The sequence below is a fragment of the Moschus berezovskii genome, chromosome 1 (assembly GCF_049115385.1).
Source record: "Moschus berezovskii isolate FMDL1 chromosome 1, NW_MosBer_1.0, whole genome shotgun sequence".
Lineage (NCBI taxonomy): Eukaryota > Metazoa > Chordata > Mammalia > Artiodactyla > Moschidae > Moschus > Moschus berezovskii.
In genome coordinates this window covers 159,130,620-159,156,793 of record NC_142460.1, presented here as the reverse complement: position 1 = coordinate 159,156,793, position 26,174 = coordinate 159,130,620, and the positions used below count along the sequence as shown (strand labels likewise).

Sequence of the window (26,174 nt, the reverse complement as noted above, 5' to 3'; positions counted from 1 at the left end):
AAAGGCTTTTCCATTAAGCCATTAAGCAACTTAATCTTTTCTGTTAAGTTGTTATTTTGTTCTTTGCTTCTAAAAACCTATCTTTTAAAATTAGTATTCTTTTTTAGTACTATCTTTATTCTTTTCTTATGGTATCTAGTATTCTAGTAAGTAGCTTAAAATATTTTATTTACTACTTATTATTGTCTTTGTAGTTTAGATCCAGAACCCCTGTTCAAGGGGATGAGATTTTGTTGTTGATATTGTGGTTGTGGGTTAGTTTTTTGTTTGTTTGTTTGCTTTAGGTTATAAAAGCATCTCTCCAAATAGGATTCATATTTCCTTCTGTTGGGGACCATGGGGGTTCATTGAGTCTGGTGCAGTCTTCCTCCCTCAGGATCTTACACCATGAGAAAATGTAAATTCATATTGCGTTTCTGTGTGGCACAGGAGGCCTAGTGATTCAATTCTTGGGTTATTTTCCCACACCACCCTCTATTAGACTGCTTTTAAGTTCTAGGCTTTGCACAGAGCATTCATGTGTTGGTCATTGCACATCTCCTAGGCATTCAAATACTTGCCCTTAAGGTCTTTTGTCTGCTCTTTTCTTGGGTTGCTTTGCTTTAGCTTTGATGCCTCTTTATTTCTGGCAAATGATTCTCACTGTTGCTGCCTTAGGTTAGGCCCTACCTGATCACTCTGCTTCTAGTTTGATTATCCTCTTAGTTTTATCTTTCATTTAGGCACCAATATTCTTTGTAAGAGGCAGTAAAGAATCCACCTGCCAATGTGGGAGACACAGGTTCAATCCCTAGGTTGGGAAGATACCATGGGGAAGGAAATGGCAACCCACTCAAATATTCTTGTCTGGTAAATCCATGGACAGAAGAGCGTGGGGGGCTACAATCCTTGGGGTCACAAAAGAGTTGGACATGACTTAGCAACTAAACAGCAATATTCTTTGTGAGACAGAAAAACATAAACTCTGTAGGTCAGTGTGTCACATCCTCTTCTCTCTGACCTAATTTCCTTCATTTCCCCACCTGTCTGTGTATTAGCTTACACTGAGTTCTCCAGGGCATTTGTGCCCTGCACAAACTACTTTCTAGACAGTCTGTGCTACAATGATATTTTGTCTGGCTAAAATTCACTCAACTATTACACCCTTCTTTATGTAAATGATCTTCCTCTTTGTTTCCTAGCAGATACAATGTCTGTCCTAGTGTCTTATCACATGATTTTGTATATGACAATTTCCTGGACTTGAGAGGAAGCATCATTTCCTATTGTCTTTTTAGATCAGTCATTGATTCATCGTTGTTATTCAGTCACTGAGTCATGTTCAACTTTGCAACCCCATGGACAATAGCATGCCAGGCTCCTCTGTTGTTCACTGTCTCCTGGAGTTTGCTCACATTCATGTCCATTGAGTCAATGATGCTATCTAACCATCTCATCCTCTGCCACCCCTTCTCCTTTTGCCTTCAATCTTTCCCAGCATCAGGGTCTTTTCCAGTAAGTCGTCTCTTTGCATCAGGTAGCCGAAGTTTTGGAGCTTTAGCTTTGGCTTCCATCCTTCCAAAGAATATTCAGGTTTGATTTCCTTTAGGATTCCCTGGTTTGATCTTGTAGTCCAAGGGCCTCTCAAGAGTCTTCTCCAGCACACAATTTGAAAGCATCAATTTTTCAGCACTTAGCATTCTTTATGGTCCAACACTGTACATGACTACTAGAAAAACCATAGCTTTGACTTCATGGACTTTTGTCTGTAAAATGATGTTTCTACTTTTTAATACACAGTCTAGGTTTGTCATAGCTTTTCTTCCAAGTAACAAGTACCTTTTAATTTCATGGCTGCTGTTACCATCTGCAGTGATTTTGGAACCCAAGAAAATAGAATCTGTCACTGCTTCCACTTTTTTCCCCTTCTGTTTGCCATGAAGTGATGGGACCAGATGCCATGATCATTTTTTGAATGTTGAGTTTTAGGCCAGCTTTTTCATGCTCCTCTTTCACCCTTATCATGAGGTTCTTTAGTTCCTCTTCACTTTCTGCCATTAGAGTAGTGTCATCTGTGTATCTAAGGTTGTTGATATTTCTCCTGGCAGTCTTGATTCCAGCTTGTGTTCATCCAGTCAGTCATTTCTGCATATAAATTAAAAAAGCAGGGTGACAATATACAGCCTTGATGTACTGCTTTCCAATTTTGAACCAATCCATTGTTCTATGTCCTGTTCTAACTGTTGCTTCTTGACCTACATACAAGTTTTGCATGAGGCAGGTAAGGTGGTCTGGTATTCCTGTCTCTTTCAGAATTTTCCACAGTTTGTTGTGATGCACACAGTCAAAGGCTTCAATGTAGTCAGTGAAGCAGAAGTAGATGTTTTTCTGGAATTCCTTTGCTTTCTCTATGATTCAATGAATGTTGACAATTTGCTCTCTGGTTCCATTACCTTTTCTAAACCCAGCTTGTACATCTGGAAATTCTCAGTTCACGTACTGCTGAAGCCTAGCTTAAAGGATTTTGAGCATGTGAAATGAATGCAGTTGTATGGTAGTTGGAACATTCTTCGGCGTTGCCCTTCTTTAGGATTGAAATGAAAGCTGACCTTTTCTAGTTCTGTGGCCACTGTTGAGTTTTCCACATTTGCTGACATATTGAATTTTAATAGGATTATCTTCTAGGATTTTAAATATCGATACATGGTAGCAGTCACTAGTCCTTTGTTAAATACTTATGTTTTATGATTACTTGTGCACACACTTGTATGTGAGCTTATTTTGTGTTATTCATTAGGATTGAATTGAACAAAATTAAGGATATCATTTTTTCAGCATAGTGCCGCACTATTCCATGCTCACATGCCAGTTTTTTCTTTTTCCCCTCCAGGGCTATTGTGTTTGTTGTGGACAGTGCAGCCTTCCAGCGAGAGGTAAAAGACGTGGCTGAGTTTCTGTATCAAGTCCTCCTTGACAGTATAGGTCTGAAGAACACACCATCATTCTTAATCGCTTGTAATAAGCAAGGTACTATCGTGTTTTCTGGCAATAATAGTTGAGATTTTTCTGAGATTCCTACTAAGAATTAATAGTTATCTACAGTTATTATTACTGAGGATGAGAGACAATTGCTAATGAACTATAAATTCAGGATTTTAAATCTTAAAATTTATTTATACTCCAACATTTTCTTCAGTCTCCTTTACCAGGTTATCCTAAAGAGTGACAAAGGAATGATTATTACCATTCATTCATACAGTGTTTTCTTTTTTTAATCATAAATAATTTTAATTTACCAAGTTAAGTTCATCAGATCAACAGTATGTCTTATCAGATACACAGTCGAGGAAGGACAGGATAGAGTCTCTCCTTTTAAACAAGTTAGCCATCTAGCACATTTCATCAAGGAGAGTTTGCAGAAGTGGTTTTCTTTAGCTTCATAAGAATGAAAAACTATTTAATCTCAGCCAATAAAACTAGGCTTTAGTTTTATTACTTTTAAAACCAGATTAGAAGTGATGTCAGCATCATGAGGTGTGAGACTCCCTGTTTGCCTCTCCCCTTCATTCTACAACTTGTAGAACATTCATGACTCAACAAAGGTTCCTCTGCCTAGCACACTAGGACCAGAGAGATCCAGAAGTCTGCTTCTGAAGATGGATGGACTGGAATACATAAAGGAGGTGGCACTCAGGGGACAGTGAAGCAGGTGCCTGCAATCTTGGCCCTTGGCCACAGTGGCTGAGCGGAAGCCCCAGAGACCCCTGTAGCAACAGGGAAGACAGCACACACGAGTCCAGCCTCCTGGCTGCAGTGGCTCCTTTGACCACAGGGAACCTAGCAGCAAGCAGTGATGGCGGGTCCTGTGACCATAATCCCCTGGGTCACAGCAGTGGTGAGTTGTAAACCTGACAGCCCTAGATGTGGAGAAGGAGCCCATGACCCTGCCCCCTCCACCCTTTGCCAACCCCTCTCTCTAGTAGCAGTGGCCATCCAGGCCACCCTGGAGCACAGGCAGTGACAGTGATAATCAGGCAGAGGTAGTGGAGGGTGGAAAGTGTCAATTCTCAAATATAGCCAGAGGCAGCTCAAGTATGAAAAGTGAAAAACTTGTGTTATAGCAAGAAAAATAAAGGCCTCTAATTTCCAACTTAGAGGTAAAAAAAAAACAAAAACCTTTTACCTACATAAGAAAGATATTTGCTACTTTAAATGCACTAGCAGAGGAATAACTTGTCAAGTACCATGTGAAACCACATACACAGTGTCACAAAAAGAAAAGGAAAGTTCTTCGGAAGCCAAACTGAAGTCATGGAAGATTGCACTCTAACTGATAGAGAATTCAAAATAGGTGTTGTGAAAAAACTCAGCAAGCTACAAGAAAACTTAGGAAGGCAGTTCAGTGCGCTTAGAAATAAAATTAATGAAAAGAAGAAATACTTCAACAAAGATGTTAAAAGTCTAAAAAAAAAAAACCACACAGCAGTTCTGGAGCTGACCATGTCAATAAATGAGATGAAGAATGCATTAGTAAGCACTGGAAGCTAGAGCAGACCTAATGGAAGTGTGAATTAGTGAGCTTGAAGATAGATCTAGAATCTTATGCTAATTCTCCTACTTCATTATCCTTCATAAGAATTCTGGATATCCCAGAGGAAGAAGAGAGGGAGAATGGAGCAGAGAGTTTATTTAAAGAAATAATAGAATTTCACAAACCTGGGGAAGGAACTGTATATACAAGTCCATAAAGTTAATAGAACACTTAATATCTCAATGGTAAAAGATCTTCTCGAGGGCACATTATGTTAAAATTGTCAAAATTCAGTGATAAAGAATTTTAAAGGCAGCCAGGGAAAAAAACAGTAACCTACAAAGGAACCCCTATTAGGCCATCAGATTTTTCAACAGAAACTCTGTAGGCAGGAGAGGATGAAATGACCTTTGCAAAATATTAAAAGATAAAAACTGCTGAAAATCCTCGTAGCAAAGTTGCCCTTCAGATATAAAGGAGAAATAAAGCTTTTTGAGACAAAAGCTGAAGGAGTTCATTACCGCTAGGCCTGTCTTAAAAGAAATATTGGAAGGAGCTTTTCTACCTGAAATGAAGAGGCAAAAGTACACAAAACGTAGAGTAAGGTGATAGGTAGGTAGATTCAGAAAACTGCAACTTTGCATCAGAATAGGTTGCTAAACAATTATTGCATAAAGGTTAAAGGAGAAAAAGCAGTAAAAATACCCATAGCTATTGGGATTTGGTAATGAACTCACAGTATAAAAAGAGATAATTTGAGATGACAAAATGTAAAAGGGGAAGAGAAAAAGAACAGAACTTATGTAATGGGAAATGAATATAAGATGCTATCAACAGAAAAAGAACTAAGTTATCTATGAGAGTCCCTTGGACTGCAAGGAGATCCAACCAGTCCATTCTAAAGGAGATCGATCCTGGGTGTTCATTGGAAGGACTGATGCTGAAGCTGAAACTCCAATACTTTGGCCACCTCATGTGGAGAGTTGACTCACTGGAAAAGACTCTGATGCTGGGAGGGCTTGGGGGCAGGAGGAGAAGGGGACGACAGAGAATGAGATGGCTGGATGGCATCACTGACTCGATGCACATGAGTTTGAGTGAACTCCGGGAGTTGGTGATGGACAGGGAGGCCTGGCGTGCTGTGGTTCATGGGGTCACAAAGAGTCGGACACAACTGAGCGACTGAACTGAACTGAATGGTAACCACGAAGTGTAAGTCTAGAGACATGAATATAATAGAGGAGGAAGCTAAGAAAAACATGATAGTAAACCATCAACTAAGATGTCAGGCAGGAACAATGGAGATATAGAACAACCAGAAAACTAAAGATAAAATGGCAGTACTAAGTCCTCATTTATTTGTGAAAAAGTGAAAGTGTTAGGTCACTCAGTCGTGTCCCAACTCGTTGCAACTCCATGGACTGTAGCCTGCCAGGCTCCTCTGTCTATGGAACTCCCCAGGTGAGAGTACTAGAGTGGATTGCCATTTCCTCCTCCAGGGGATCTTCCTGATCCAGAGATTGAACTTGGGTCTCCTCCATTGCAGGTGAACTCTTTACCTACTGAGCCACCAGGGGAGCCCCATTTATCAGTAATCACACTAAATATAAGTGGATTGAATTTACCAATGAAAAGATACAGGGTGGCTGGATGTATTGAGAAACAAGATCCAACTACATCCTGCCTCCCAGACTCATCTCTGCTCTGAACAGAAACATAGGCTCAAAGTGAATGGATGGGAAATGATACTCCAAAAAATAGCAGGCAAAACAAAGCAGGTGTAGCCATCTCAGATCAGATCAAATTGACTTCAAGTCAAACAAGAGAACAGGATGAACTTATATAATGATGAGGGGGACAGTCCATCAAGATGTAATTTTTATTAATATTTAAGCATGTAAGCAGAAGCACTAGAGTATAAAAGGAATTATTAACAGATGTAAATGAAGTCAACAGCAATAACAATAGGGAGCTTTACTTCCCACTTACATCAATAAATTGATCATCTAGACAAAAAATTAACAAAGTATCATTGGCCTTAAGTGAAACGTTAGAGCAGAACATGAAACATTCCTTCCCAAAGCAGCAGAATACACATTGTTCTCAAGTGCATATGGAACATTCTCAAGAATAGACAATATGTTGTGATACAAAACAAGCTTCAGTAAATTTAAGAGTGAAATCATCAAGCATCTTTTTGAACCACAAAGATATGAAACTGGAAGTCAACTACAAAAAGAAAGCTGATAAAATCACAAATATGTGAAGAATAAACAACATTCTGCCAAACATCTATTTAGGTTGGTGCAAAAGTAATTGTGGTTATACATTGTTGAACTTTGCTGTTTGATGTTGGAATACATTCATTATATGTGGTTATCTTATACATCATTTTAATGTCCATTTCTTGCTTTATTATTATTTTTTACTAATGACATTACTTGCTATTTATATTTAAACTAGGGAAGTGAGTGTTAGACAAAAAGCAAATTCAGGGTATTTTCTTATTTGAGTTCAAAATGGTTTGTAAAGCAGCATAGATAACTTGCAATATCAACAACACATTTGGCCCATGAACTGCTAGCAAACGTACAGTGCTGTGGTGGTTCAAGAAGTTTTGCAAAGGAGACGAGAGCCTTGAAGATGAGAAACACAGTGGTCAGCCATTGGAAATTGACAGCAACCAGTTAGAGAAGATCACTGAAGGTGATTCTCTTATAACTATACAAGAAGTTGCAGAAGAACTCATTGTCGACCATTCTACAGTTATTTGGTGTCTGATGCAAATTGGAAAGGTGAAAAATCTTGATAAGTGGATGCCCCATGAGCCAACTGAAAATCAAAAAAAATCATCATTTTGAAGTGTCATCTTTTATTCTATGCAACAATAACAAACCATTTCTCAATCAGATTGTATGTGCGATGAAAAGTGGATTTTACATGACAACCAGTGATGACCAGATCAGTGGTTGGACTGAGAAGAAACTCCAAAACACTTCCCAAAGCAAACTTGCACCAAAAAAATTCATGGTCACTGTTTGGTGATCCACTACAGCTTTCTGAAACCTGGTGAAACCATTGAATCAGAGAAATATGCTCAGCAAATCGATGTGAAACACTGGAAACCGCAACGCCTGCAGCCAGTGTTGGTCAACAGAATGGGCCCAGTTCTTCACAACACCTAACCACATGTTGCACAACACTTCAAAAGTTGAACAAATTGGGTATGAAGTTTTGCCTCATCTGCCATGTTCACCTGACCTCTTGCCAACTGACTACCACTTCTTTGAGCATCTTGAGAACTTTTTGCAGGGAAAATGCTTCCACAACCAGCAGAAAGCAGAAAATGCTTTCCAAGAGTTTGTTGAATCTCAAAGCACAGATTTTTATGCTACAAGAATAAACAAACATTTCTTGTTGGCAAAAATGTGTTGACTGTAATGGTTCCTATTTTGATTAATAAAGATGTGTTTGAACCTAGTTATAGTGATTTAAAGTTCACAGTCTGAAACCGCAGTTACTTTTTCACCAACCTGATACTAGGTTAATGAGGAAATCAAAGGAGGAAAAAATACACTTGAAGATAAATGAAAATATGGAATACCAAAATCAGTGGGATACATCAAAAGCAGAACAAGTTTATAGCAATACTTGCCTACCTCAAGAAACAAGAGAAATGAAAAAGCCCAAACAGTCCTTACACCTAAAGGAACTATAAAAAGAATTTCAAATTAAGTCCAGAGTCAGTAGAAGGAAGGAAATACTAAAAGACAGTAGAAAAGATCAATGAAACTTAAGAGCTGGTTCTTTGAAAAGATAAACAAAATCAATAAACCTTTAGCTAAACTAAGGGAAAAAAATCAAGGCTCAGATAAATAAAATTAGAAATGAAAGAGGAGAAATGGCAAGAGGTCCCACAGAAATACAGAGTTATAAGAAAATACTGTAGCTGTGTGCGAACAAATTAGACAACATAGAATAAATGAATACATTCTTAACAATCAGCCTTCCAAGATGGAATCTTAAAGAAGGAGAAAATCTGAATAGATGGATCACTAGTAAGGAGGTTCAGTTCAGTTCAGTCAGACAATAGTAATCAAAAACCTTCCAAAAAACCGAAGAGTCCAGGACTAGACAGCTTCACTGGTAAATTCTACCAAATGTTCAAAGATGATGTAATATCTGTTCTTCTTGAAAGTGAAAGTGAAGTCCCTCAGTCATGTCCGACTCTTTGGGACCCCATGGGCTGTAGACTGCCAGGCTTCTCCGTCCATGGGATTTTCCAGGCAGGAATACTGGAGAGGTTTGCCATTTCCTTCTCCATGGGATGTTTCCGACCCAGGAATCAAACCCAGGTCTCCCACACTACAGGCAGATTGTTTACCATCTGAGCCAAATTCTTTCAAAAGTTGAAGAGGAGGGAACACTTCCCAACTCATTTTTTGAGGTCAACAGTACTGTGATACCAAAGTCAGACAAGGATAATACAAAAAGAAAATTACAGGTGAGTATCTCTGATGTACGTAGATGCAGAAACCCTCAACAAAGTATTAGCAAACGAAATATTACATTAAATGGATCATACAGTATAATCAAGTAGAATTTATTTCAGGGTTGCAGGGCTGATTCAACATCTGCAAATCAACATGCTACAACATTTTAAAAATCATGATCAATAAATGCAGAAAAAGCATTCGACAAAATTCAGCATCCATGTGTGATAAAAACTCAATGAAATTGGTATAGAAAGAATGTACGTCAACATAATAAAGGACATGCATGTCAGACCCACAGCTGACATACTCAGCTGTGAAAAACTGAAAGCTGTCCCTCCAAGATCAGGAAAGAGACAAGCATGCCCACTCTTACCAGTCTCATGCCTGAAGACTCCACCAGAAGCCTGTTAGAAATGACAAATGAGTACGCTGAAGTCCTGTCTGACTCTTTGCCGCCCCATGGACTGTAGCCTACCAGGCTCCTCCATCCGTGGGATTTTCCAGGCAAGAGTAATGGAGTGGGTTGCCATTTCCTTCTCCAGGTGATCTTCCCTACCCTGGGATTCAACCCGGGTCTCCCACATTGCAGGCAGATGCTTTACCTTCTGATGGTGTGATCACTCACCTGGAGCCAGACATCTTGGAATGTGAAGTCAAGTGGGCCTTAGAGAGCGTCACTACAAACAAAGCTAGTGGAGGTGATGGAATTCCAGTTGAGCTATTTCAAATCCTGAAAGATGATGCTGTGAAAGTGCTGCACTCAATATGCCAGCAAATTTGGAAAACTCAGCAGTGGCCACAGGACTGGAAAAGGTCAGTCTTCATTCCAATCCCAAAGAAAGGCAATGCCAAAGAATGCTCCAACTACTGCACAATTGCACTCATTTCACACACTAGTAAAGTCATGCTCAAAATTCTCCAAGCCAGGCTTCAGCAACATGTGAACCGTGAACTTCCAGATGTTCAAGCAGGATTTAGAAAAGGCAGAGGCACCAGAGATCAAACTGCCAACATCTGCTGGATCATTGAGAAAGCAAGAGGGTTCCAGAAAAACATCTATTTCCGCTTCATTGACTATGCCAAAGCCTTTGACTGTGTGGATCACAATAAACTGTGGAACATTCTGCAAGAGATGGAAATACCAGACCATCTGACCTGCCTCTTGAGAAACCTGTATGCAGGTCAGGAAGCAACAGTCAGAACTGGACATGGAACAACAGACTGGTTCCAAATAGGAAAAGGAGTATGTCAAGACTGTATATTGTCACCTTGCTTATTTAACTTATATGCAGAGTACATCATGAGGAACACTGGGCTGGAAGAAGCACAATCTGGAATCAAGATTGCCGGGAGAAATATCAATAACCTCAGATATGCAGATGACACCACCCTTATGGCAGAAAGGGAAGAGGAACTCAAAAGCCTCTTGATGAAAGTGAAGAGGAGAGTGAAAAGGTTGGCTTGAAGCTCAGCATTCAGAAAACGAAGATCATGGCATCTGGTCCCATCCCTTCATGGGAAATAGATGGGAAAACAGTGGAAACAGTGTCAGACTTTATTTTTTTGGGCTCCAAAATCACTGCGGATGCTGATTGCAGCCATGAAATTAAAAGACACTTACTCCTTGGAAGGAAAGTTATGACCAACCTAGATAGCATATTAAAAAGCAGAGACATTACTTTGCCAATAAAGGTCCATCTAGTCAAGGCTATGGTTTTTCCCGTGGTCATGTATGGATGTGAGAGTTGGACTGTGAAGAAAGCTGATCGCCGAAGAATTGATGCTTTTGAACTGTGGTGTTGGAGAAGACTCTTGAGAGTCCCTTGGACTGCAAGGAGATCCAACCAGTCCATTCTAAAGGAGGTCAGTCCAGGGTGTTCATTGGAAGAACTGATGCTAAAGCTGAAACTCCAATACTTTGGCCACCTCATGTGACGAGTTGACTCACTGGGAAAGAGTCTGATGCTGGGAAGGATTGGGGGCAGGAGGAGAAGGGGACGACAGAGAATGAGATGGCTGGATGGCATCACCTACTCGATGGACATGAGTTTGAGTGAACTCTGGGAGTTGGTGATGGACAGGAAGGCCTGGCGTGCTGTGATTCATGGGGTTGCAAAGAGTCGGACACGACTGAGCGACTGAACTGATCTGAACTGACGGTAAAGTTACAGAATGCAAAATCAAAATACAAAATCTGTTGTGTTTCTGTACACCAACAAAAAACAAGCAGAAAGAGAAATTAAAACACTATCATTTAAAATTGCAGCAAAAAGAATAAAAAAATATCCAAGAATAAATTTAATCAAGGATGGGAATTTCCTGCCAGTGATTAGGCCTCTGTGTTTTCACTGCTTGAGGGCACAGGTTCAATCCCTAGCTGGGGAGCTGGGATTCCACAATATGCTATAAAACTTTGTTTAAAGAATTGGAAAGATGAAGGATATTTCATGCTCATGGACTGTAAGAATTAACATGGTTAAAAATGTCCATTTTTCCTGTAGCAGTCTATAAATTCGTTGTAAAAAGCCCTATCAAAATTCTTGATGACATTTTTCACATAAATAGAACAAAAGTTCCTTACATTTATATAGAACAATAAAAATCTATGAATAGCCAAAGCAATTCTGAGAAAAAAGAACAAAGCTGGAGAAAGTATCACATGCCCTGATTTCATATTATACTGCAAAACTATAGTAATTGAAACAGCATGGTATTTGACAGAAAAAGAGGCTAATGGAACAGAATTGAGAGCCCAGAAATAAACCCACACATAGGGACAATTAATTTACAACATAGGAGTAAAGAACATACAATGGAGAATGGACAGTCTCTTCAATAAATATTGGTGGGAAAACTGTACAGCCACATGCAAAAGAATGAAACTAAGCCATTTCCTTACACCATACACAAAAATTAACTCAAAATGGATTAAAAACTTGAACAGAAGATCTGAAACCATGAAACTGTTAGAAGAAAACAGGAAATTCAGTCTTTGACATTGGGTTTAGCAATTTGTTTTTGGATGAGTCTCCTCAGGCAAGGCAAACAGAAGCAAAAATAAAAAAGTGGTACTATATCAAACTAAAGCTCTGCACAGCAAAGGAAACCATTAACAAAATGAAAGAGACAGTGTACTGAATGGGAGAAGATGGTCAAATATATCTGATAAAGGAGAGCCCATATAACTCAACAACAGCAAAAAATGAACAGCCTGATTTAAAAATGGGCAGAGGTCAGAATAGATGTTTTTCAAAAAAAGATATGCAGATGGTCAGCAGGCACATACGAAGATGTTCATCACTGGTGAAGATGAGTATCATTAATTATTAGGGAAATGCAAATCAAAGCAACAGTTAGACATTACCTCCCACCCGTCAGAGTCGTCGTTGTCAAAAAGAGATGTGTTAGTGAGGATATGGAGAAAAGGGAACCCTTGTGCATGGTTGATGGGAAGGTAAATTGGTGTGGCCACTGTGAAAAACAGTGTGGATAGTCCTCAAAAGGCTAAGAATAGAACTACTGTGTGATCCAGTTAGTCTGCCTCTGAATATTTATCCAAACATAACAAAAGCACTTGAAAATATAGATGGAAACGAAACTTTTGGTAGTAAGCACAGAATAGTGTATACGAAAATTGAATCATAATGTTTCACATGAAACATATAATGTTGTAAACCAGTGTGACCTCAATAATAAGATAAACTTCTTTTCTAAAAGCTAAAATGAGATAGACTAGCTGATCTCTGTTGGCCTTTTTCATACCTAATATCCTCATTCTATGAAGAGCCCAATGTATTTCTTAAAGGGGAGCTAGTAATAACCCTAGCAGTGACTAATCAAACAGTGTTAAGGTCATTAACTGACTTCTTTGTTTCTTTCATTCAATATAAAAAGAGGAAGTAATATTTATTTGGCTTTTGCTGGTGCCAGACCAGTGCCTTTTATTACCAGAGTGTACTTGATGCTGTAACATACCGTTTTAGTATCAGCTGGAAATGTTAGTTTAGTTTCTTATTACAGGTTGAGTGTTTCTGTTGGAGTGAAAGCTTTTGTTAAAATCACAAAGCAGGTAGCTTTTCTTTTTGTCAACATTGGCTGGACTTACATGTGTTGATTTAAAATGTCTGTAAGATGTAGAAAACTTTTATGAAAGACTAGTCAATTTTAGGGTCACCAGCTTAATACATTTATAAGCATTCTTATAAATATTTGTCCTTTGATAATGGGACGGAAGGATAAGTTGGGAGTTTGGGATTGATACATACTCACTACTATGGACTTCCCTGGTGGCTCATATGGTAAAGAATTAACCTGCAATGTGGAGACCTGGGTTCAGTCACTGGGTTGGGTTCGATCCCTGGGTTGGGAAGATCCCCTGGAGAAGGTCATGGCAACCCACTCCAGTATTCTTGCCTGGAGAATCCTCATGGACAGAGGAGCCTGTTGGGCTACAGTCCATGGGGTCACAAAGAGTCAGACATGACTGAGCAACTAAGCACAAGCACACTACTATATTTAAAATAAATAACCAACAAGGATCTATTGTCAAGCACAGGGAACTGCTTAGTATTCTGTAATAACCTAAATGGGAAAATAATTTGAGAAAGAATAGATATATGTATGTGTGTAAATGAAACACTTTGTTGTACACCTGAAACTTAATATATTACAAATCAACTATGAAAGTGAAAGTCGCTCAGTCGTGTCCCAACTCTTTGCGACCCCAGGAACTATAACCCTCCAGGCTCCTGTCTGTGGGGTTTCCCAGGAAAGAATACTGGAGTAGGTTGCCATTTCCTTCTCCAGGGGATCTCACTGACGCAGGGATCGAACCTGGGTCTCCTGCATGGCAGGTGAATTCTTTATCACCTGAGCCACCAGGGAAGCCCATAAATCAACTATAATCCAATATAAAATAAATTTTTTAAAAAAATGGTGGGGCAAAGAAAACTAAATTTAAATGGGAATTTTCCATATGTGCAGGAAGTCTTGGGAAAAGACCCTGCTTTAAACAACGTCTTTTGTTTCTTTACAGACATTACAATGGCAAAATCAGCAAAGTTAATTCAGCAGCAGCTTGAAAAAGAAATGTAAGTAAAAATAAGTCCTACTGGTTAATTGTATATCTTATCACTTAGGAAATATGTATATATTCCTTAAGGTGTTTGGTTTTATGTGATTACCACAATTACCCTGAAGATTAGTGTGAAATATATTTGTTTAAAAATTGACAACAGAATTAATGGAATTATAAAAAGTATTAATGGGATGTTTATAGATGTTTAACATTTTCATGGAAAGAAATCTCAGGATAATTGAAACTAAGCTCAATTTGTTTTCCCTCTAGTTCTAGCTATAGCTTATAGTAGATATGAAATGTTTTAAAAAGAAAAAAATTGAAAGCCATGGAAATTTTTGTTGACAGAATAAGAAAGGAACACTTCAGAAAAATACAAAAATCTGTGATACTATTTTGTAACATTTTTTTTTTTGTTTTCAAGCTGTGTGACAGTATCATTTGGCTTGTGTTTGGCTTGTGTTTGACAGGTTTTGATGCCACACATAAGTGTCATCATATGATATTTGTCTTATTCTATGTTATTTCGCTTAGCATAATGTCCTCTGGGTTCATCCAAGTTGTCACAAATGGCAGAAATTTCTTTTGTAGGGCTCAGTAATACTCTTGTATATATGTTCCACATTTTCTTTGTTCGTCCTTCAATGGACATTTAGGTTGCTCCATATATTGGCTGTTGTTAGTAATGCTGCAGTGAACATGGGAGTGCATGTATGTACATCTCTCTGAGATCCTGATTTAAATTCCTTTAGATAAACATCCAGAAGTGAAATTGCTGGCTCATGTGGTAGTAGTTCTGTTTGTGATTTTTTGAGGAATCTCAGTGGTTTTTTTATCACAGCAATACTGATTTACACCCACCAACAATGTACCAGGGTTACCTTTTCTGCATATCTTTGCCAACATTTATGGGTTTTTTTTTTTCCTTAATGTTAGTAATTCTGTCTCATTATGGTTTTGATCTGCATTTCCCTGGTGGTTAGTGATGTTTAGCATTTTTTCATGTACTTGTTAACTGTATGTCCTCTATGTTTGTTCAGATCCTTTGTCCATTTTAAAAAACTTTACTTAGTTACTTTTGGCTGTGTGGGTCTTCGTCGTTGGATGTGGGCTTTCTGTAGTTGTGACGAGTTGGGGCCACTCTGTTGCGGTGTGCAGGTTCTCATTGCAGCAACTTCTCTTGCTGTGGAGCATGGGCTTTAGGCCGCAAGGGCTCCAGTAGTTGCTGCGTGTGGGCTCAGTAGTTGTGGTGCACGGGCCTAGTGTTCTGTGGCACATGGAATCCTCCTGCACCAGGGGTCGAACTGATGTCCCCTGCATTGCAAGGCGGACTCCCAACCACTGGACCACCAGGGAAGACCTTTTGCCCATTTTTTAAATTGAATTATTTGTTTGTTTTTTTACTGGGTTGTATGACTTCCTTATATATTTTGGATATTAATCCTTGTCAGATACATGTTTGCAAATATTTCCCCCATTCCATAGGTTATCTTTCCATGTTGTAGATCAGTTCTTTTACTCCGCAGGAGCTTTTTAGTTTGATGTAATCACACTTGTTTGTTTTGCTTTTGTTTGCTTTTGGTCTCATATCTTAAAATAACTGCCACAGTGTCAGTGTTTTCTTCTTGGATTTTTATGGTTTCAGGTCTTATATTTAAGCCTTCAATCCATTTTGAGTTGACCTAGTATATAGTATCAGAGAAGGCAATGGCAAGCCACTCCAGTACTGTTGCCTGGACAGTCCCATGGACAGAGGAGCCTGGTGGGCTACAGTCCATGGGGTCGCTACTAGTCGGACAAGACTGAACGACTTCACTTTCACTTTTCACTTTCACACATTGGAGCAGGAAATGGCAACCCACTCCAGTGTTCTTGCCTGGAGAATCCCAGGGATGGTGGAGCCTGGTGGGCTGCCGTCTATGGGGTCGCACAGAGTTGGACACGACTGAAGTGACTTGGCAGTATATAGTATAATACGAGGGTCCAATTGCATTGTTTTCCATGTGCATATCCAGTTTTCCCAGAGCTGTTTATTGAAGAGACTGTCCTTTTCCCATTATATACTCTTGTCATCTTTGTTGAAGATTAGTTGACTGTATATGTGTGGGTATGTCCTGGGCTGTCTATTCCATTGTTCTGTTTGTCTTTTTAAAGTACCATATTGTTTTGATTACTATAGGTTTGCAATATAATTTGAAATCTGGAAGTATGATGCCTCCAGATTTATTGTTTTTACTTGGTTACTTTGAGCATTATAGTTCTTTTGTGGTCCCATATGAATTCTAGCATGTTTCTTCTATTTATGTGGAAAATTCTATTGAAATATTGATTGAGATTCCATTGAATCTATCAGTTCAGTTGCTTAGGCGTGTCCAACTCTTTGCGACCCCATGTACTGCAGCACGCCAAGCTTCCCTGTCCATCACCAACTCCCAGAGCTTATTGAATCTATAGATGGACATTTTAACAATGTAAATGAACAAGGAATATCTTTCCATTTATTTGTATCTTCAGTTTCTTTTGCCATTGTTTTACAGTTTTCAGTGTACAGCTCTTTGACCTGCTTTGTGTTATGCCTAAGTATTTTATTGTTTTTGATGCTATTATAAATGGACTTGTTTTCTTAATTTCTTTCTTCTTCTGACAGTTCATTAGTAGTGCATTGAAACAGAACTGGTTTTGGATGTTGATTTTTGTATACTGCAATTTTACTGAATTTATTAGTTCTGTTTTAGTGGAGTCTTTAGGGTTTTCTGTATTTAAGATCTTTAAAATCACGTCAGCTGAAGTCAGAGATAATTTTGCTTCTTCCTTTCTATTTTGATGCCTTTTATTTCTTTTTAGCCTAATTGCTCTGTCTAGGACTTCTGGTACTGTGTTGAATAGAAATGGCAAGAGTAGGCATCCTTATTTTGTTCCTAGTCTTAGAGGAAATGCTTTTAGCTTCTCACCACTGAATATGATGTTATCTGTGGACTTGTCATATATGGCATTTTTATTTTGAGGTATATACTTTTTATAACTGTTGAGTTTTTATCATGAAAGGATGTCAGATTTTGTCACATGCTTTTTCTGCATCTATTGAGATAATAAGATTTTTATCCTTCAGCCTGTTAATGTGGTATATCTCATTTATTTACAAATGTTGAGCCATCTTTGCATTTTGGGAAAATCCCACTTCATTATGATGCATGATCCTTTTAACATACTGTTGATTTTGGTTTGCTAATATTTTGTTGAGGATTTTTGCACCTGTGTTCACAGGGATAGTCTCCTGTAATTTTCATTACTTGTAGTTAATATCCTTGTCTGGCTTTGATATCGGGGTAATGCTATTCTTGTAAAATGAGTTTGCAAGTGTTAACACTTCTTTAATTGTTAAGGAAGAGTTTGAGAAGAACTGGTACTGATTTTTCTTTAAATGTTTGGTAGAATTCACCAGTGAAGCCGTGTGGTCTTGGTCTTTTCTTCATTGGGAGGTTTTTTATTGCTGATTCAATCTTCTTTCTCTTTTGGTCTCTTCAGATTTTCTATTTATTCGTGATTTAATCTTAGCAGGTTGTGTGTTTCTAGGAATTTATCCATTTCTTTGATTGATTTTTCAATTTGTTCATAGTGGTCACTTTTATAATCCTTTATATTTCTGTGGTATCAGTTACAGTGTCTCATTTCTGATTTTATTGATTTTAGTCATCTTTTTCTTCATTATTCTAGCTAAAGGTTTGTCAGTTTTGGTTATCTTCCAAAAAACTGACTCTTAATTTCATTGATATTTTCTGTTTTTCTAGTTTGTTTCATTTATATTGCTCTGATGTTTATATTTTATTTTCTTCTGCTAATTTTTGGCTTAACTTGTTCTTTTTCTAGTTTCTTGAGATACGAAGTTAGCTTGTTTACCTGTAGCTGAGAGCTTTTTCCTTCGTGTAGATGTTTATTGCTATAAAATTCCCTCTTAGAATGCCTTTTGTTTCATCCTGTGACTTTTCATATATTGGGTTTCCATTTCTGTGTTAAAATTTTTAAAATTTTGCTTTTTGATTCTTTTTTGATTTACTCATTGTTCAGAAGTGTGTTGTTTAATCTCTACATATTTGTGAATATTCCAGTTTCCCTTCAGTTATTGATTTCTATTTTCATACATCATTGTGATCAGAAAAGGTACTTGATATGATTTCAGTCTTCTTAAATTTTTCTTAATACTTATTTTGTGGCCTAACATATGCACTATCCTGGAGAATATTCCATGTATACTTTAAACTAATGTATTCTGCAGTTGTTAGAAGTAGTGTTCTGTATATGTCTGTTGGTATAGTTGGTCTGTAGTATTGTTCAAATATGCTATTTACTTCCTGACTTTCTGTCTGAATGATTGTTGAAAGTATTGAAGTACCCTTCTATTATTGTTTTGCTGTCTATTTTTCTCTTCAGTTCTGCTGATATTTATATAGTTAGGTTCTCTGATATTAAATGCATAAATATATGTGTGTGTATATACATAAACATTATTCTTTTGATGATTTTATTTATTATGTAATAACCTTTGTCTCTCATGAACATTTTTGACTTAGTTTTGTTGATATATATGTATTCAGCCCTACTCTTTTTTGTTTATCATTTGTATAGAATATATTTTTCTGTCCCTTTGAACATTAAATTGAGAGTTCATCTCTTGGAGGTAGCATATCATTCATTCTCAGTTTTTTATCCATTTATCCACTCTGTATTTTGATTGGGGAATTTAAACCATTTACCTTTAAAGTAATTATTGACAGGTAAAAACTTATTCTATTTTTTCATTGTTTTCTGACTGTTTCATAGTTCCTTTGTCTCTTTTTTCCTTTCTTCCTTTGTAATATGATTTCTTTTGTGTTATTATGCTGTGAGTTTTTCTCCTTATTTTGTGTGTTTACTACAGATAGTTTCTTTGTGATTGTAACGAGCTTATATAAAACATAATACAGTCTGTTTTAAGCTAATAACAACTTGGACTGTATACAAAAATTCTAAACATTAATTTCTCTTTCCCCCATGTTTTATGTTGTTTCTGTCACAATTTATCTTCTTATATTGTGTATCCATTAATAAGTTCTTGTAATCATAGCGACTTCACCTTGAAGATTCACTCTCTTTAGCATTTGTTATGAGGTAGGACTAGTGGTGATGAACTCCTGCAGCTTTTGTATGTTTCAGTTCAGTTCAGTTCAGTCACTCAGTCGTGTCCGACTCTCCGCGACCCCATGAATCACAGCACGCCAGGCCTCCCTGTCCATCACCAACTCCCGGAGCTCACTCAAACTTAAGTCCACAGAGTCGGTGATGCCATCCAGCCATCTCATTCTCTGTCGTCTCCTTCTCCCCCGCCCCACAACCTTTCCTAGCATCAGAGTCTTTTCCAGTGAGTCAACTCATCGCATGAGGTGGCCAAAGTATTGCAGTTTCATTTTTAGCATCAGTCCTTCCAATGAACACCCAGGATTGATCTCCTTTAGAATGGACTGGTTGGATCTCCTTGCAGTCCAAGGGACTCTCAAGAGTCTTCTCCAACACCACAGTTCAAAGGCATCAATTCTTCGGCGATCAGCTTTCTTCACAGTCCAACTCTCACATCCATACATGACCACGGGAAAAACCATAGCCTTGACTAGACGGACCTTTGTTGGCAAAGTAATGTCTCTGCTTTTTAATATACTGTCAAGGTTGGTCATAACTTTCCTTCCAAGGAGTAAGCATCTTTTAATTTCCTGGCTGCAATAAGCATCTGCAGTGATTTTGGAGCCCAAAAAAATAAAGTCTGACACTGTTTCCACTGTTTTCCCATCTATTTCCCATGAAGTGATGGGACCAGATGCCATGATCTTTGTTTTCTGAATGTTGAGCTTCAAGCCAACCTTTTCACTCTCCTCTTTCACTTTCATCAAGAGGCTTTTGAGTTCCTCTTCACTTTCTGCCATAAGGGTAGTGTCATCAGCATATCTGAGATTATTGATATTTCTCCCAGCAATCTTGATTCCAGCTTGTGCTTCTTCCAGCCCAGCGTTCCTCATGATGTACTCTGCATATAAGTTAATAAATAAGCAAGGTGACAATATACAGTCTTGACGTACTCCTTTTCCTATTTGGAACCAGTCTGCGGTTCCATGTCCTGTTCTGACTGTTGCTTCCTGACCTGCATACAGGTTTCTCAAGAGACAGGTCAGGTGGTCTGGTATTCCCATCTCTTTCAGAATGTTCCACAGTTTATTGTGATCCACACAGTCAAAGGCTTTGGCATAGTCAATGAAGCAGAAATAGATGTTTTTCTGGAACTCTCTTGCTTTCTCCATGATCCAGCGGATGTTGGCAATTTGATCTCTGGTGCCTCTGCCTTTTCTATAACCTGCTTGAACATCTGGGAGTTCACGGTTCACATATTGCTAAAGCCTGGATGTTTAGGAAAGCTTTTATCTGTCTTTCATAGCTGAAGGACAGCTTTTCTGGGTGTAGTACTATTGGATGGCTGTTTCTTTTCTCCCAGCATTTTGAAAATATCATCCCACTCTCCACTGACCCACAAGGTTTCTGCTATGAGATCCACTTTTAGTCTTACGGGGTTTCCCTTGTTAGTGACAGTTGACTTTTCTCTTAATGCTTTGAGCAGTTTCTGTCTTTGACTTTTGTCAGTTTGATTATAATGTTTTTCATTAAAGGTCTCTTTATGTTTAATCCATTTGGGTTTTAGCGGCTTAGTGGATCTGGATGTTCATTTCCCTCCCCATATTTGGGGATTTGCTCTCTCTTTTTTTTTTTAAATAAGCTTTCTGATTCTTTGTCTTTATCTGCTATTTCTGAGAGCCCCATAATGCATACATTGGTTCCTTTTATGATGTCCCACAAGACTTTCTTCTTTCTTTTCTTACAGTTTCTTTTTGGTTTTCTTACATAGTAAATTCAAATTACCTGTGTTCAAGCTCTCTGATTTTTTTGTTCTGCTTGGTTGAGTCTGCTGTTGAAGCTCTCTGAGTTTTTCACATCCAGTCATTATGTTCTTCAGCTCCAGAATTTTTGTTTTTCATGATTTCTGTATCTTGGTTGGCTTTCTGATTTTTTCATTTATTCTTTCCCTCATCTTGTTGAGTTGTCTATGTTCTTTTATAGCTTACGGGACTTTCAGATGATTAATTTGAATTATATGTCAGGCAGTTTGTAGATCTCCATTTCTTTAGGGCAGTTATTGGTGCTTTATCATGTTCCTTCAGTGGTGTCATGTTTCCCTGATTACTTATGAGCCTTATGTCCTTACTTTGGTGCTGCACATTTGAAAAAATAATCACCCCTTCTAGTCTTTATAGACTAGCTTTGTCAGAGAAAGTACTTCTCTAGTCTGTCCAGCCAGAGATCTGGACGGGCTTGCTGCTGGATTTCTTGGGCAGGTTGGGCTTGTGGGTAGGTGGGCCTGCTGCCTGGGTCCATGGAAGCCAGCCTGGAAACTGAACCTGTCTTGGCTGGACAGGTGCCTGTGTCTACCGGGGCTGGCCTGGTGCTGGGTTCCATGACACAGGGTGCTCATTTCCCTCTCCCTCTCCTGTGTAAATCATATGTCTCCGTGCTGCACTGTGCAGGCTGCAGGAGCAGTAACATGGTGATCTGAAACTGTCCCTTCAGCCCTCTTCAGGGCATCTTTTCTTCCTTCTGTGTTATACCCACATGCTGTAATCTCTGACCCAGATTCCTTAGCTCTCATGAAAGTATTCTTCTGTCTGGATGGTTGTTTAAATTGATGATTCTGTGAGAGGACATGTGCTGAAAACTCCCATTCCGCCATCTTGCTGGTATTACTCAACGCTTTCTATCCCTTCTGAAATTGCTTGTTTATCATCTATTCTCCTATCTTGATGTTCACTCTTTTGAGACTGCTAAAGCTAAAAAATTGGAGTTAGATGATTTTTCTAAAATTTCTGTTGCAAGTATTGAGCATCATCTTTGGGGAAAAGTAATAATATTATTTGTATATCCATTTTTTGAAAATTGTATAGCATTTTATTTTAACTTTTTTTTATTTTGTATTGGGATATAGCCAACTAACAAGGCTGTGATAGTTTCAGGTGAATAGTACAGGAACTCAGCCATACATATATATATATATATATATATATCCATTCCCCCTCAAACTGTCTTCCCATCCAGATTGCCACATAACACTGAGCAGAGTTCCATGTGCTATGCAACAGGTCCTTGTTGGTTATCCAGTTTAAATACAGTGATGTGAACGTCCACCCCAAACTCCCAACTATCCCTTACCCTCCATCCTTTCCCCCAGCAACCATAACATTGTTCTCTGTGACTCTCTTTCTGTTTCGTAAGTAAGTTCATGTGTATCCATTGTTTTAAAAACAGCATAGTTCAAGTCTTCCCATGTTTAAAACATGTTTTCCTTGATTCATTTGCTTTTCATTCTAAAGAGCCATAGAAAAACAATACAGAAAGAAATGCTGTATTATAAGGGCAGTGAAATAAAATGTTAAAAAGTTATAAAGGTTAATATCAGTTAGGAGTCTAAGTCTAGTTTAATCCTGTGTTTGTGAGAATGAGGCCTTATCAGCTTTGAAGCATTTCATAGTTTTCTGAATTAAAAGAGCGGAATATATTGTTTGGTTTTTTCCTTTTGAGTTTTTTGTAAAATATTTTACATATAAAAGAGCATATGTGACACATGAGTTTAAAGAATCAGTGAGATGAAGACCCATGGACCTAAAACTTTGCTTAGAAGGTCCTTTGTGCTCCTCCTCAAATGCTTTTCCTCGTGTTAATTGTTTTTAAAATACTTTTCCCGTATGTGTGTCTTTCTGAACAAGGTATTTAGTTTTTTGTATGCATTCTGCACTGCTGCTGCTGCTAAGTCGCATCAGTTGTGTCCGACTCTGTGAGACCCCATAGACGGCAGCCCACCAGGCTCCCCCGTCCCTGGGATTCTCCAGGCAAGAATACTGGAGTGGGTTGCCATTTCCTTCTCCAATGCATGAAAGTGAAAACTGAAAGTGAAGTCGCTTAGTCGTGTCTAGTCCATGGACTGCAGCCTACCAGGCTCCTCCATCCATGGGATTTTCCAGGCAAGAGTACTGGAGTGGGGTGCCATTGCCTTCTCCGGGATTCTGCACTAGTTTTCATGAAATCTTACAGTACTAAGTCATCCTTTATTTTGTTAGCACATGTTCCTCTGCATCTGGGGAAATAGACCCAGTGAGCCTTGCTTTTGCACTTCGTATTAAGGCCTGCAGGTGGCAGTTAAGTGACTTAAATTGGGAAGGTGTTAGTAGCTAAAGAGATTGGGCTGAATATGAGAACCTGCAGTTTGTAGATTTCAAAGCTCTGTATCCAGATAGACTCAAGATAAATATAAATATCTTCCTACCACACTTCACTTTCAGAAACTTAAGGTTTTGAGACCAGCAGGTAATGTAAAAATATATCTTAAAGAGGCATCCTGCAGGAAATGCTAGTGGAATGGGGCACTGTGCTGACAGAAGGTTGGTGTGACCGTGGTTCAATACTGACCCCTGGTCATCTGGCCGTGTGGGCTCCCCTCGTGGCTCACTTGGTAAAGGATTTGCCTGGATGTAGGAGACTGCCTGCAATGCAGAAGACCTGGCTTCAATCCCTGGGCCAGGAAGATCCCCAGGAGAAGGAAATAGCAATGCACTCTAGTAGACTTGCCTGGGAATCCCATGGACAGAGGAGCCTGTTGACCTATTGTCCATGGGGTCACAGAGAGTCAGACATGACTTAGCAACTAAACCATCACCATCTGGCCATGTTAGGTTGGACTGCTATCCTGTCTGTATGAGAGAGTGACCTATAACTTGTAAAGCAAAGGATTATTTAACAATCCTAATAGCATAATTGACAGTTTTATGATTCAGTATTTACGTGAGCGTTGAAATATTTAGGAATTAACGTGATTTTCTAAAGGGCTTTAATTGTTACATAAGAATTAAGGTCTTTTTGCTTCCTGATTCATTTTCCTTTTGTCTCACAGCAATACTTTACGGGTTACCCGTTCTGCTGCCCCAAGCACACTGGACAGTTCCAGCACTGCCCCTGCTCAGCTGGGGAAGAAAGGCAAAGAATTTGAATTCTCACAGTTGCCCCTCAAAGTAGAGTTCCTGGAGTGCAGTGCCAAGGGTGGAAGAGGGGATGCTGGCTCTGCTGATATCCAGGACTTGGAGAAGTGGCTGGCTAAAATCGCCTGAGGACTAGATCCGAACACAAGATGTGAATGTGTGTATGTGTGAATGACAGTTTTGGAAAAGGATTTGGTAGACTGGATGGAATATTTCAAATATAGTTAGGAACTTTTCCTTATTCTGGAAACAAATTATTGTTGAAACCAGTGTGGATTTTTTTTTTTTTTTTAAGTTCAGTTCTCCCGTATTGCTTTCAAGCTAGTTATTTTATTTGATTTGTGTCTTCCCTTTTTAAAGTGTATGTAAGATCCCTTTAGTATATGCTTGATGTAAGGTCTAGGTCTAACAAGTGGACCTCACATAGAGAGGATACTATCATGAGAATATGATGTCATCTAAAATGTTTTCTTATCCTCTGCTTCTGTGCTTTGGCCCCCTTATCCTGGAAACAAACCTGTCTTGTGTGGATCTGGGTGATTTCCAGTTACCCTTCATGGGCAGTGCATGAATCTTCAGATTTGTTGGTACAGTTGCAACATGCTCTCCGGACATGTAAAGACAGGTTGAAAACAGCACGACTTTGCCAACAGTGGTCTGTTCTTCATCAGCTTGGTGACTTGTCCACACTCTAGCCTTGTAACACTTAGGTTTCAGAAACATTATCAATTCTTGGAGTCATTCCTAGACAGTGGGACTGTAAATGCTAAATCCCCAAATGCTACTAAAATGTACACTAGAAATGACCATTCTCCTGGTTTCCCTTAACTAGGGAACATATGGGGATTTAGAAGCTGTTATGTTTTTCTGATGCATGAGTGTTCCTGGGCTATATCTTTGTGTGCTGTTTGATGAGCTCCTATTTTGTACTCATAGCGTGAATGCTGTGGAACAAATACAAAATGAAAAAAGTTGTCTGTAGATTTTTAAAGTGCACGTTCACTGATGGTTTTTTTTAAAAAGCAATTTCAAAGTGATGTTCTTGGCTCTCTTTTTACATGTATGGCTTTATAAATGGTTTTTTATAAATGATTAATATATAGGCTTCCCTGGTGGCTCAGTCCATAAGGAATCCACCTGCAATGCAGGAGCCCCGCCTGAGTACAGGAGACTCTGTGCACTGAGTGCAGGAGAAATGATTAATATATTTCTTGGTAAATAAAACAGCCTGTCTGTGGGGCTTCCCTGGTGGCTCAGTGGTGAAGAATCCGCCTGCCAATGCAAGAGACACGGATGCGACTCCCTGATCCGGGAAGATACCGCATGCTGCAGAGCAACTATCGAGCCTGTGCTCTAGAGCCCAGGAGCCGCAACCGCTGAAGCCTGCACACCCCGGAGCCCGTGCTCCACAACAAGAGAAACCGCAACGGTGAGAAGCCGCACGCACTGCAGCCTGCAGCTGGAGAGCAGCCTGCTTGCCACAACTAGAGAGCAGCCTGTGCAGCAGCAAAAACCCATCAGATCCCCCCGCCCCCCCCAAAAAAACTGTCTAGCGGAAAGCATTTACACAGAATGGTAGAGTCAATACAGATAGGAGCACGTGTTAGAATTCAGGCCTGTCTCCACATTTCCGGGGCCTAATGATGGTAACGTACATAGAAACTTCAATCCCTACCTCAAACACTCAGAGACAAGCCAGCTAAGGATTAAAAAGGAGACAAGGGTGGCTGTGGATCGGTGAAACGCTAGTCCCAGCACAGTGGGGGAAGAGCCATGACAGAGGAGGCGCAGGATGTTCCAGGAGTCCATGCAGTGGGACCCTCCTAACCTTGCCTTGAGGGTCGGGGAGAGGCAACGGAGAATGGCATGGAGCCAGTGACGTCCCAGTGAGTGTGATCCCCACATACATGTGCTGTGGCCCATGCCTCTGCCTGCTGTCTTCCATTCCGATGTGTCACTGTGGCTCTGAATACAGGGCCCTCAGATCCCCTTAC

The 26,174-nt window shown here is 39.2% G+C and overlaps 1 protein-coding gene across 1 annotated transcript in view; it reads left to right on the top strand.

Moving 5' to 3' along the window:
* SRPRB (SRP receptor subunit beta) overlaps positions 1–25,155 on the top strand; it is a 38,838-nt gene extending 13,683 nt beyond the window's left edge. The window contains exons 5-7 of the mRNA XM_055413490.2: positions 2,870–3,006; positions 14,042–14,096; positions 24,096–25,155. Coding sequence (XP_055269465.2) covers positions 2,870–3,006; positions 14,042–14,096; positions 24,096–24,309 — 406 coding nt within the window. The 3' untranslated portion in view covers positions 24,310–25,155. The remainder of the gene's footprint in view (positions 1–2,869; positions 3,007–14,041; positions 14,097–24,095) is intronic.
* Positions 25,156–26,174: the final 1,019 nt, after the last annotated feature.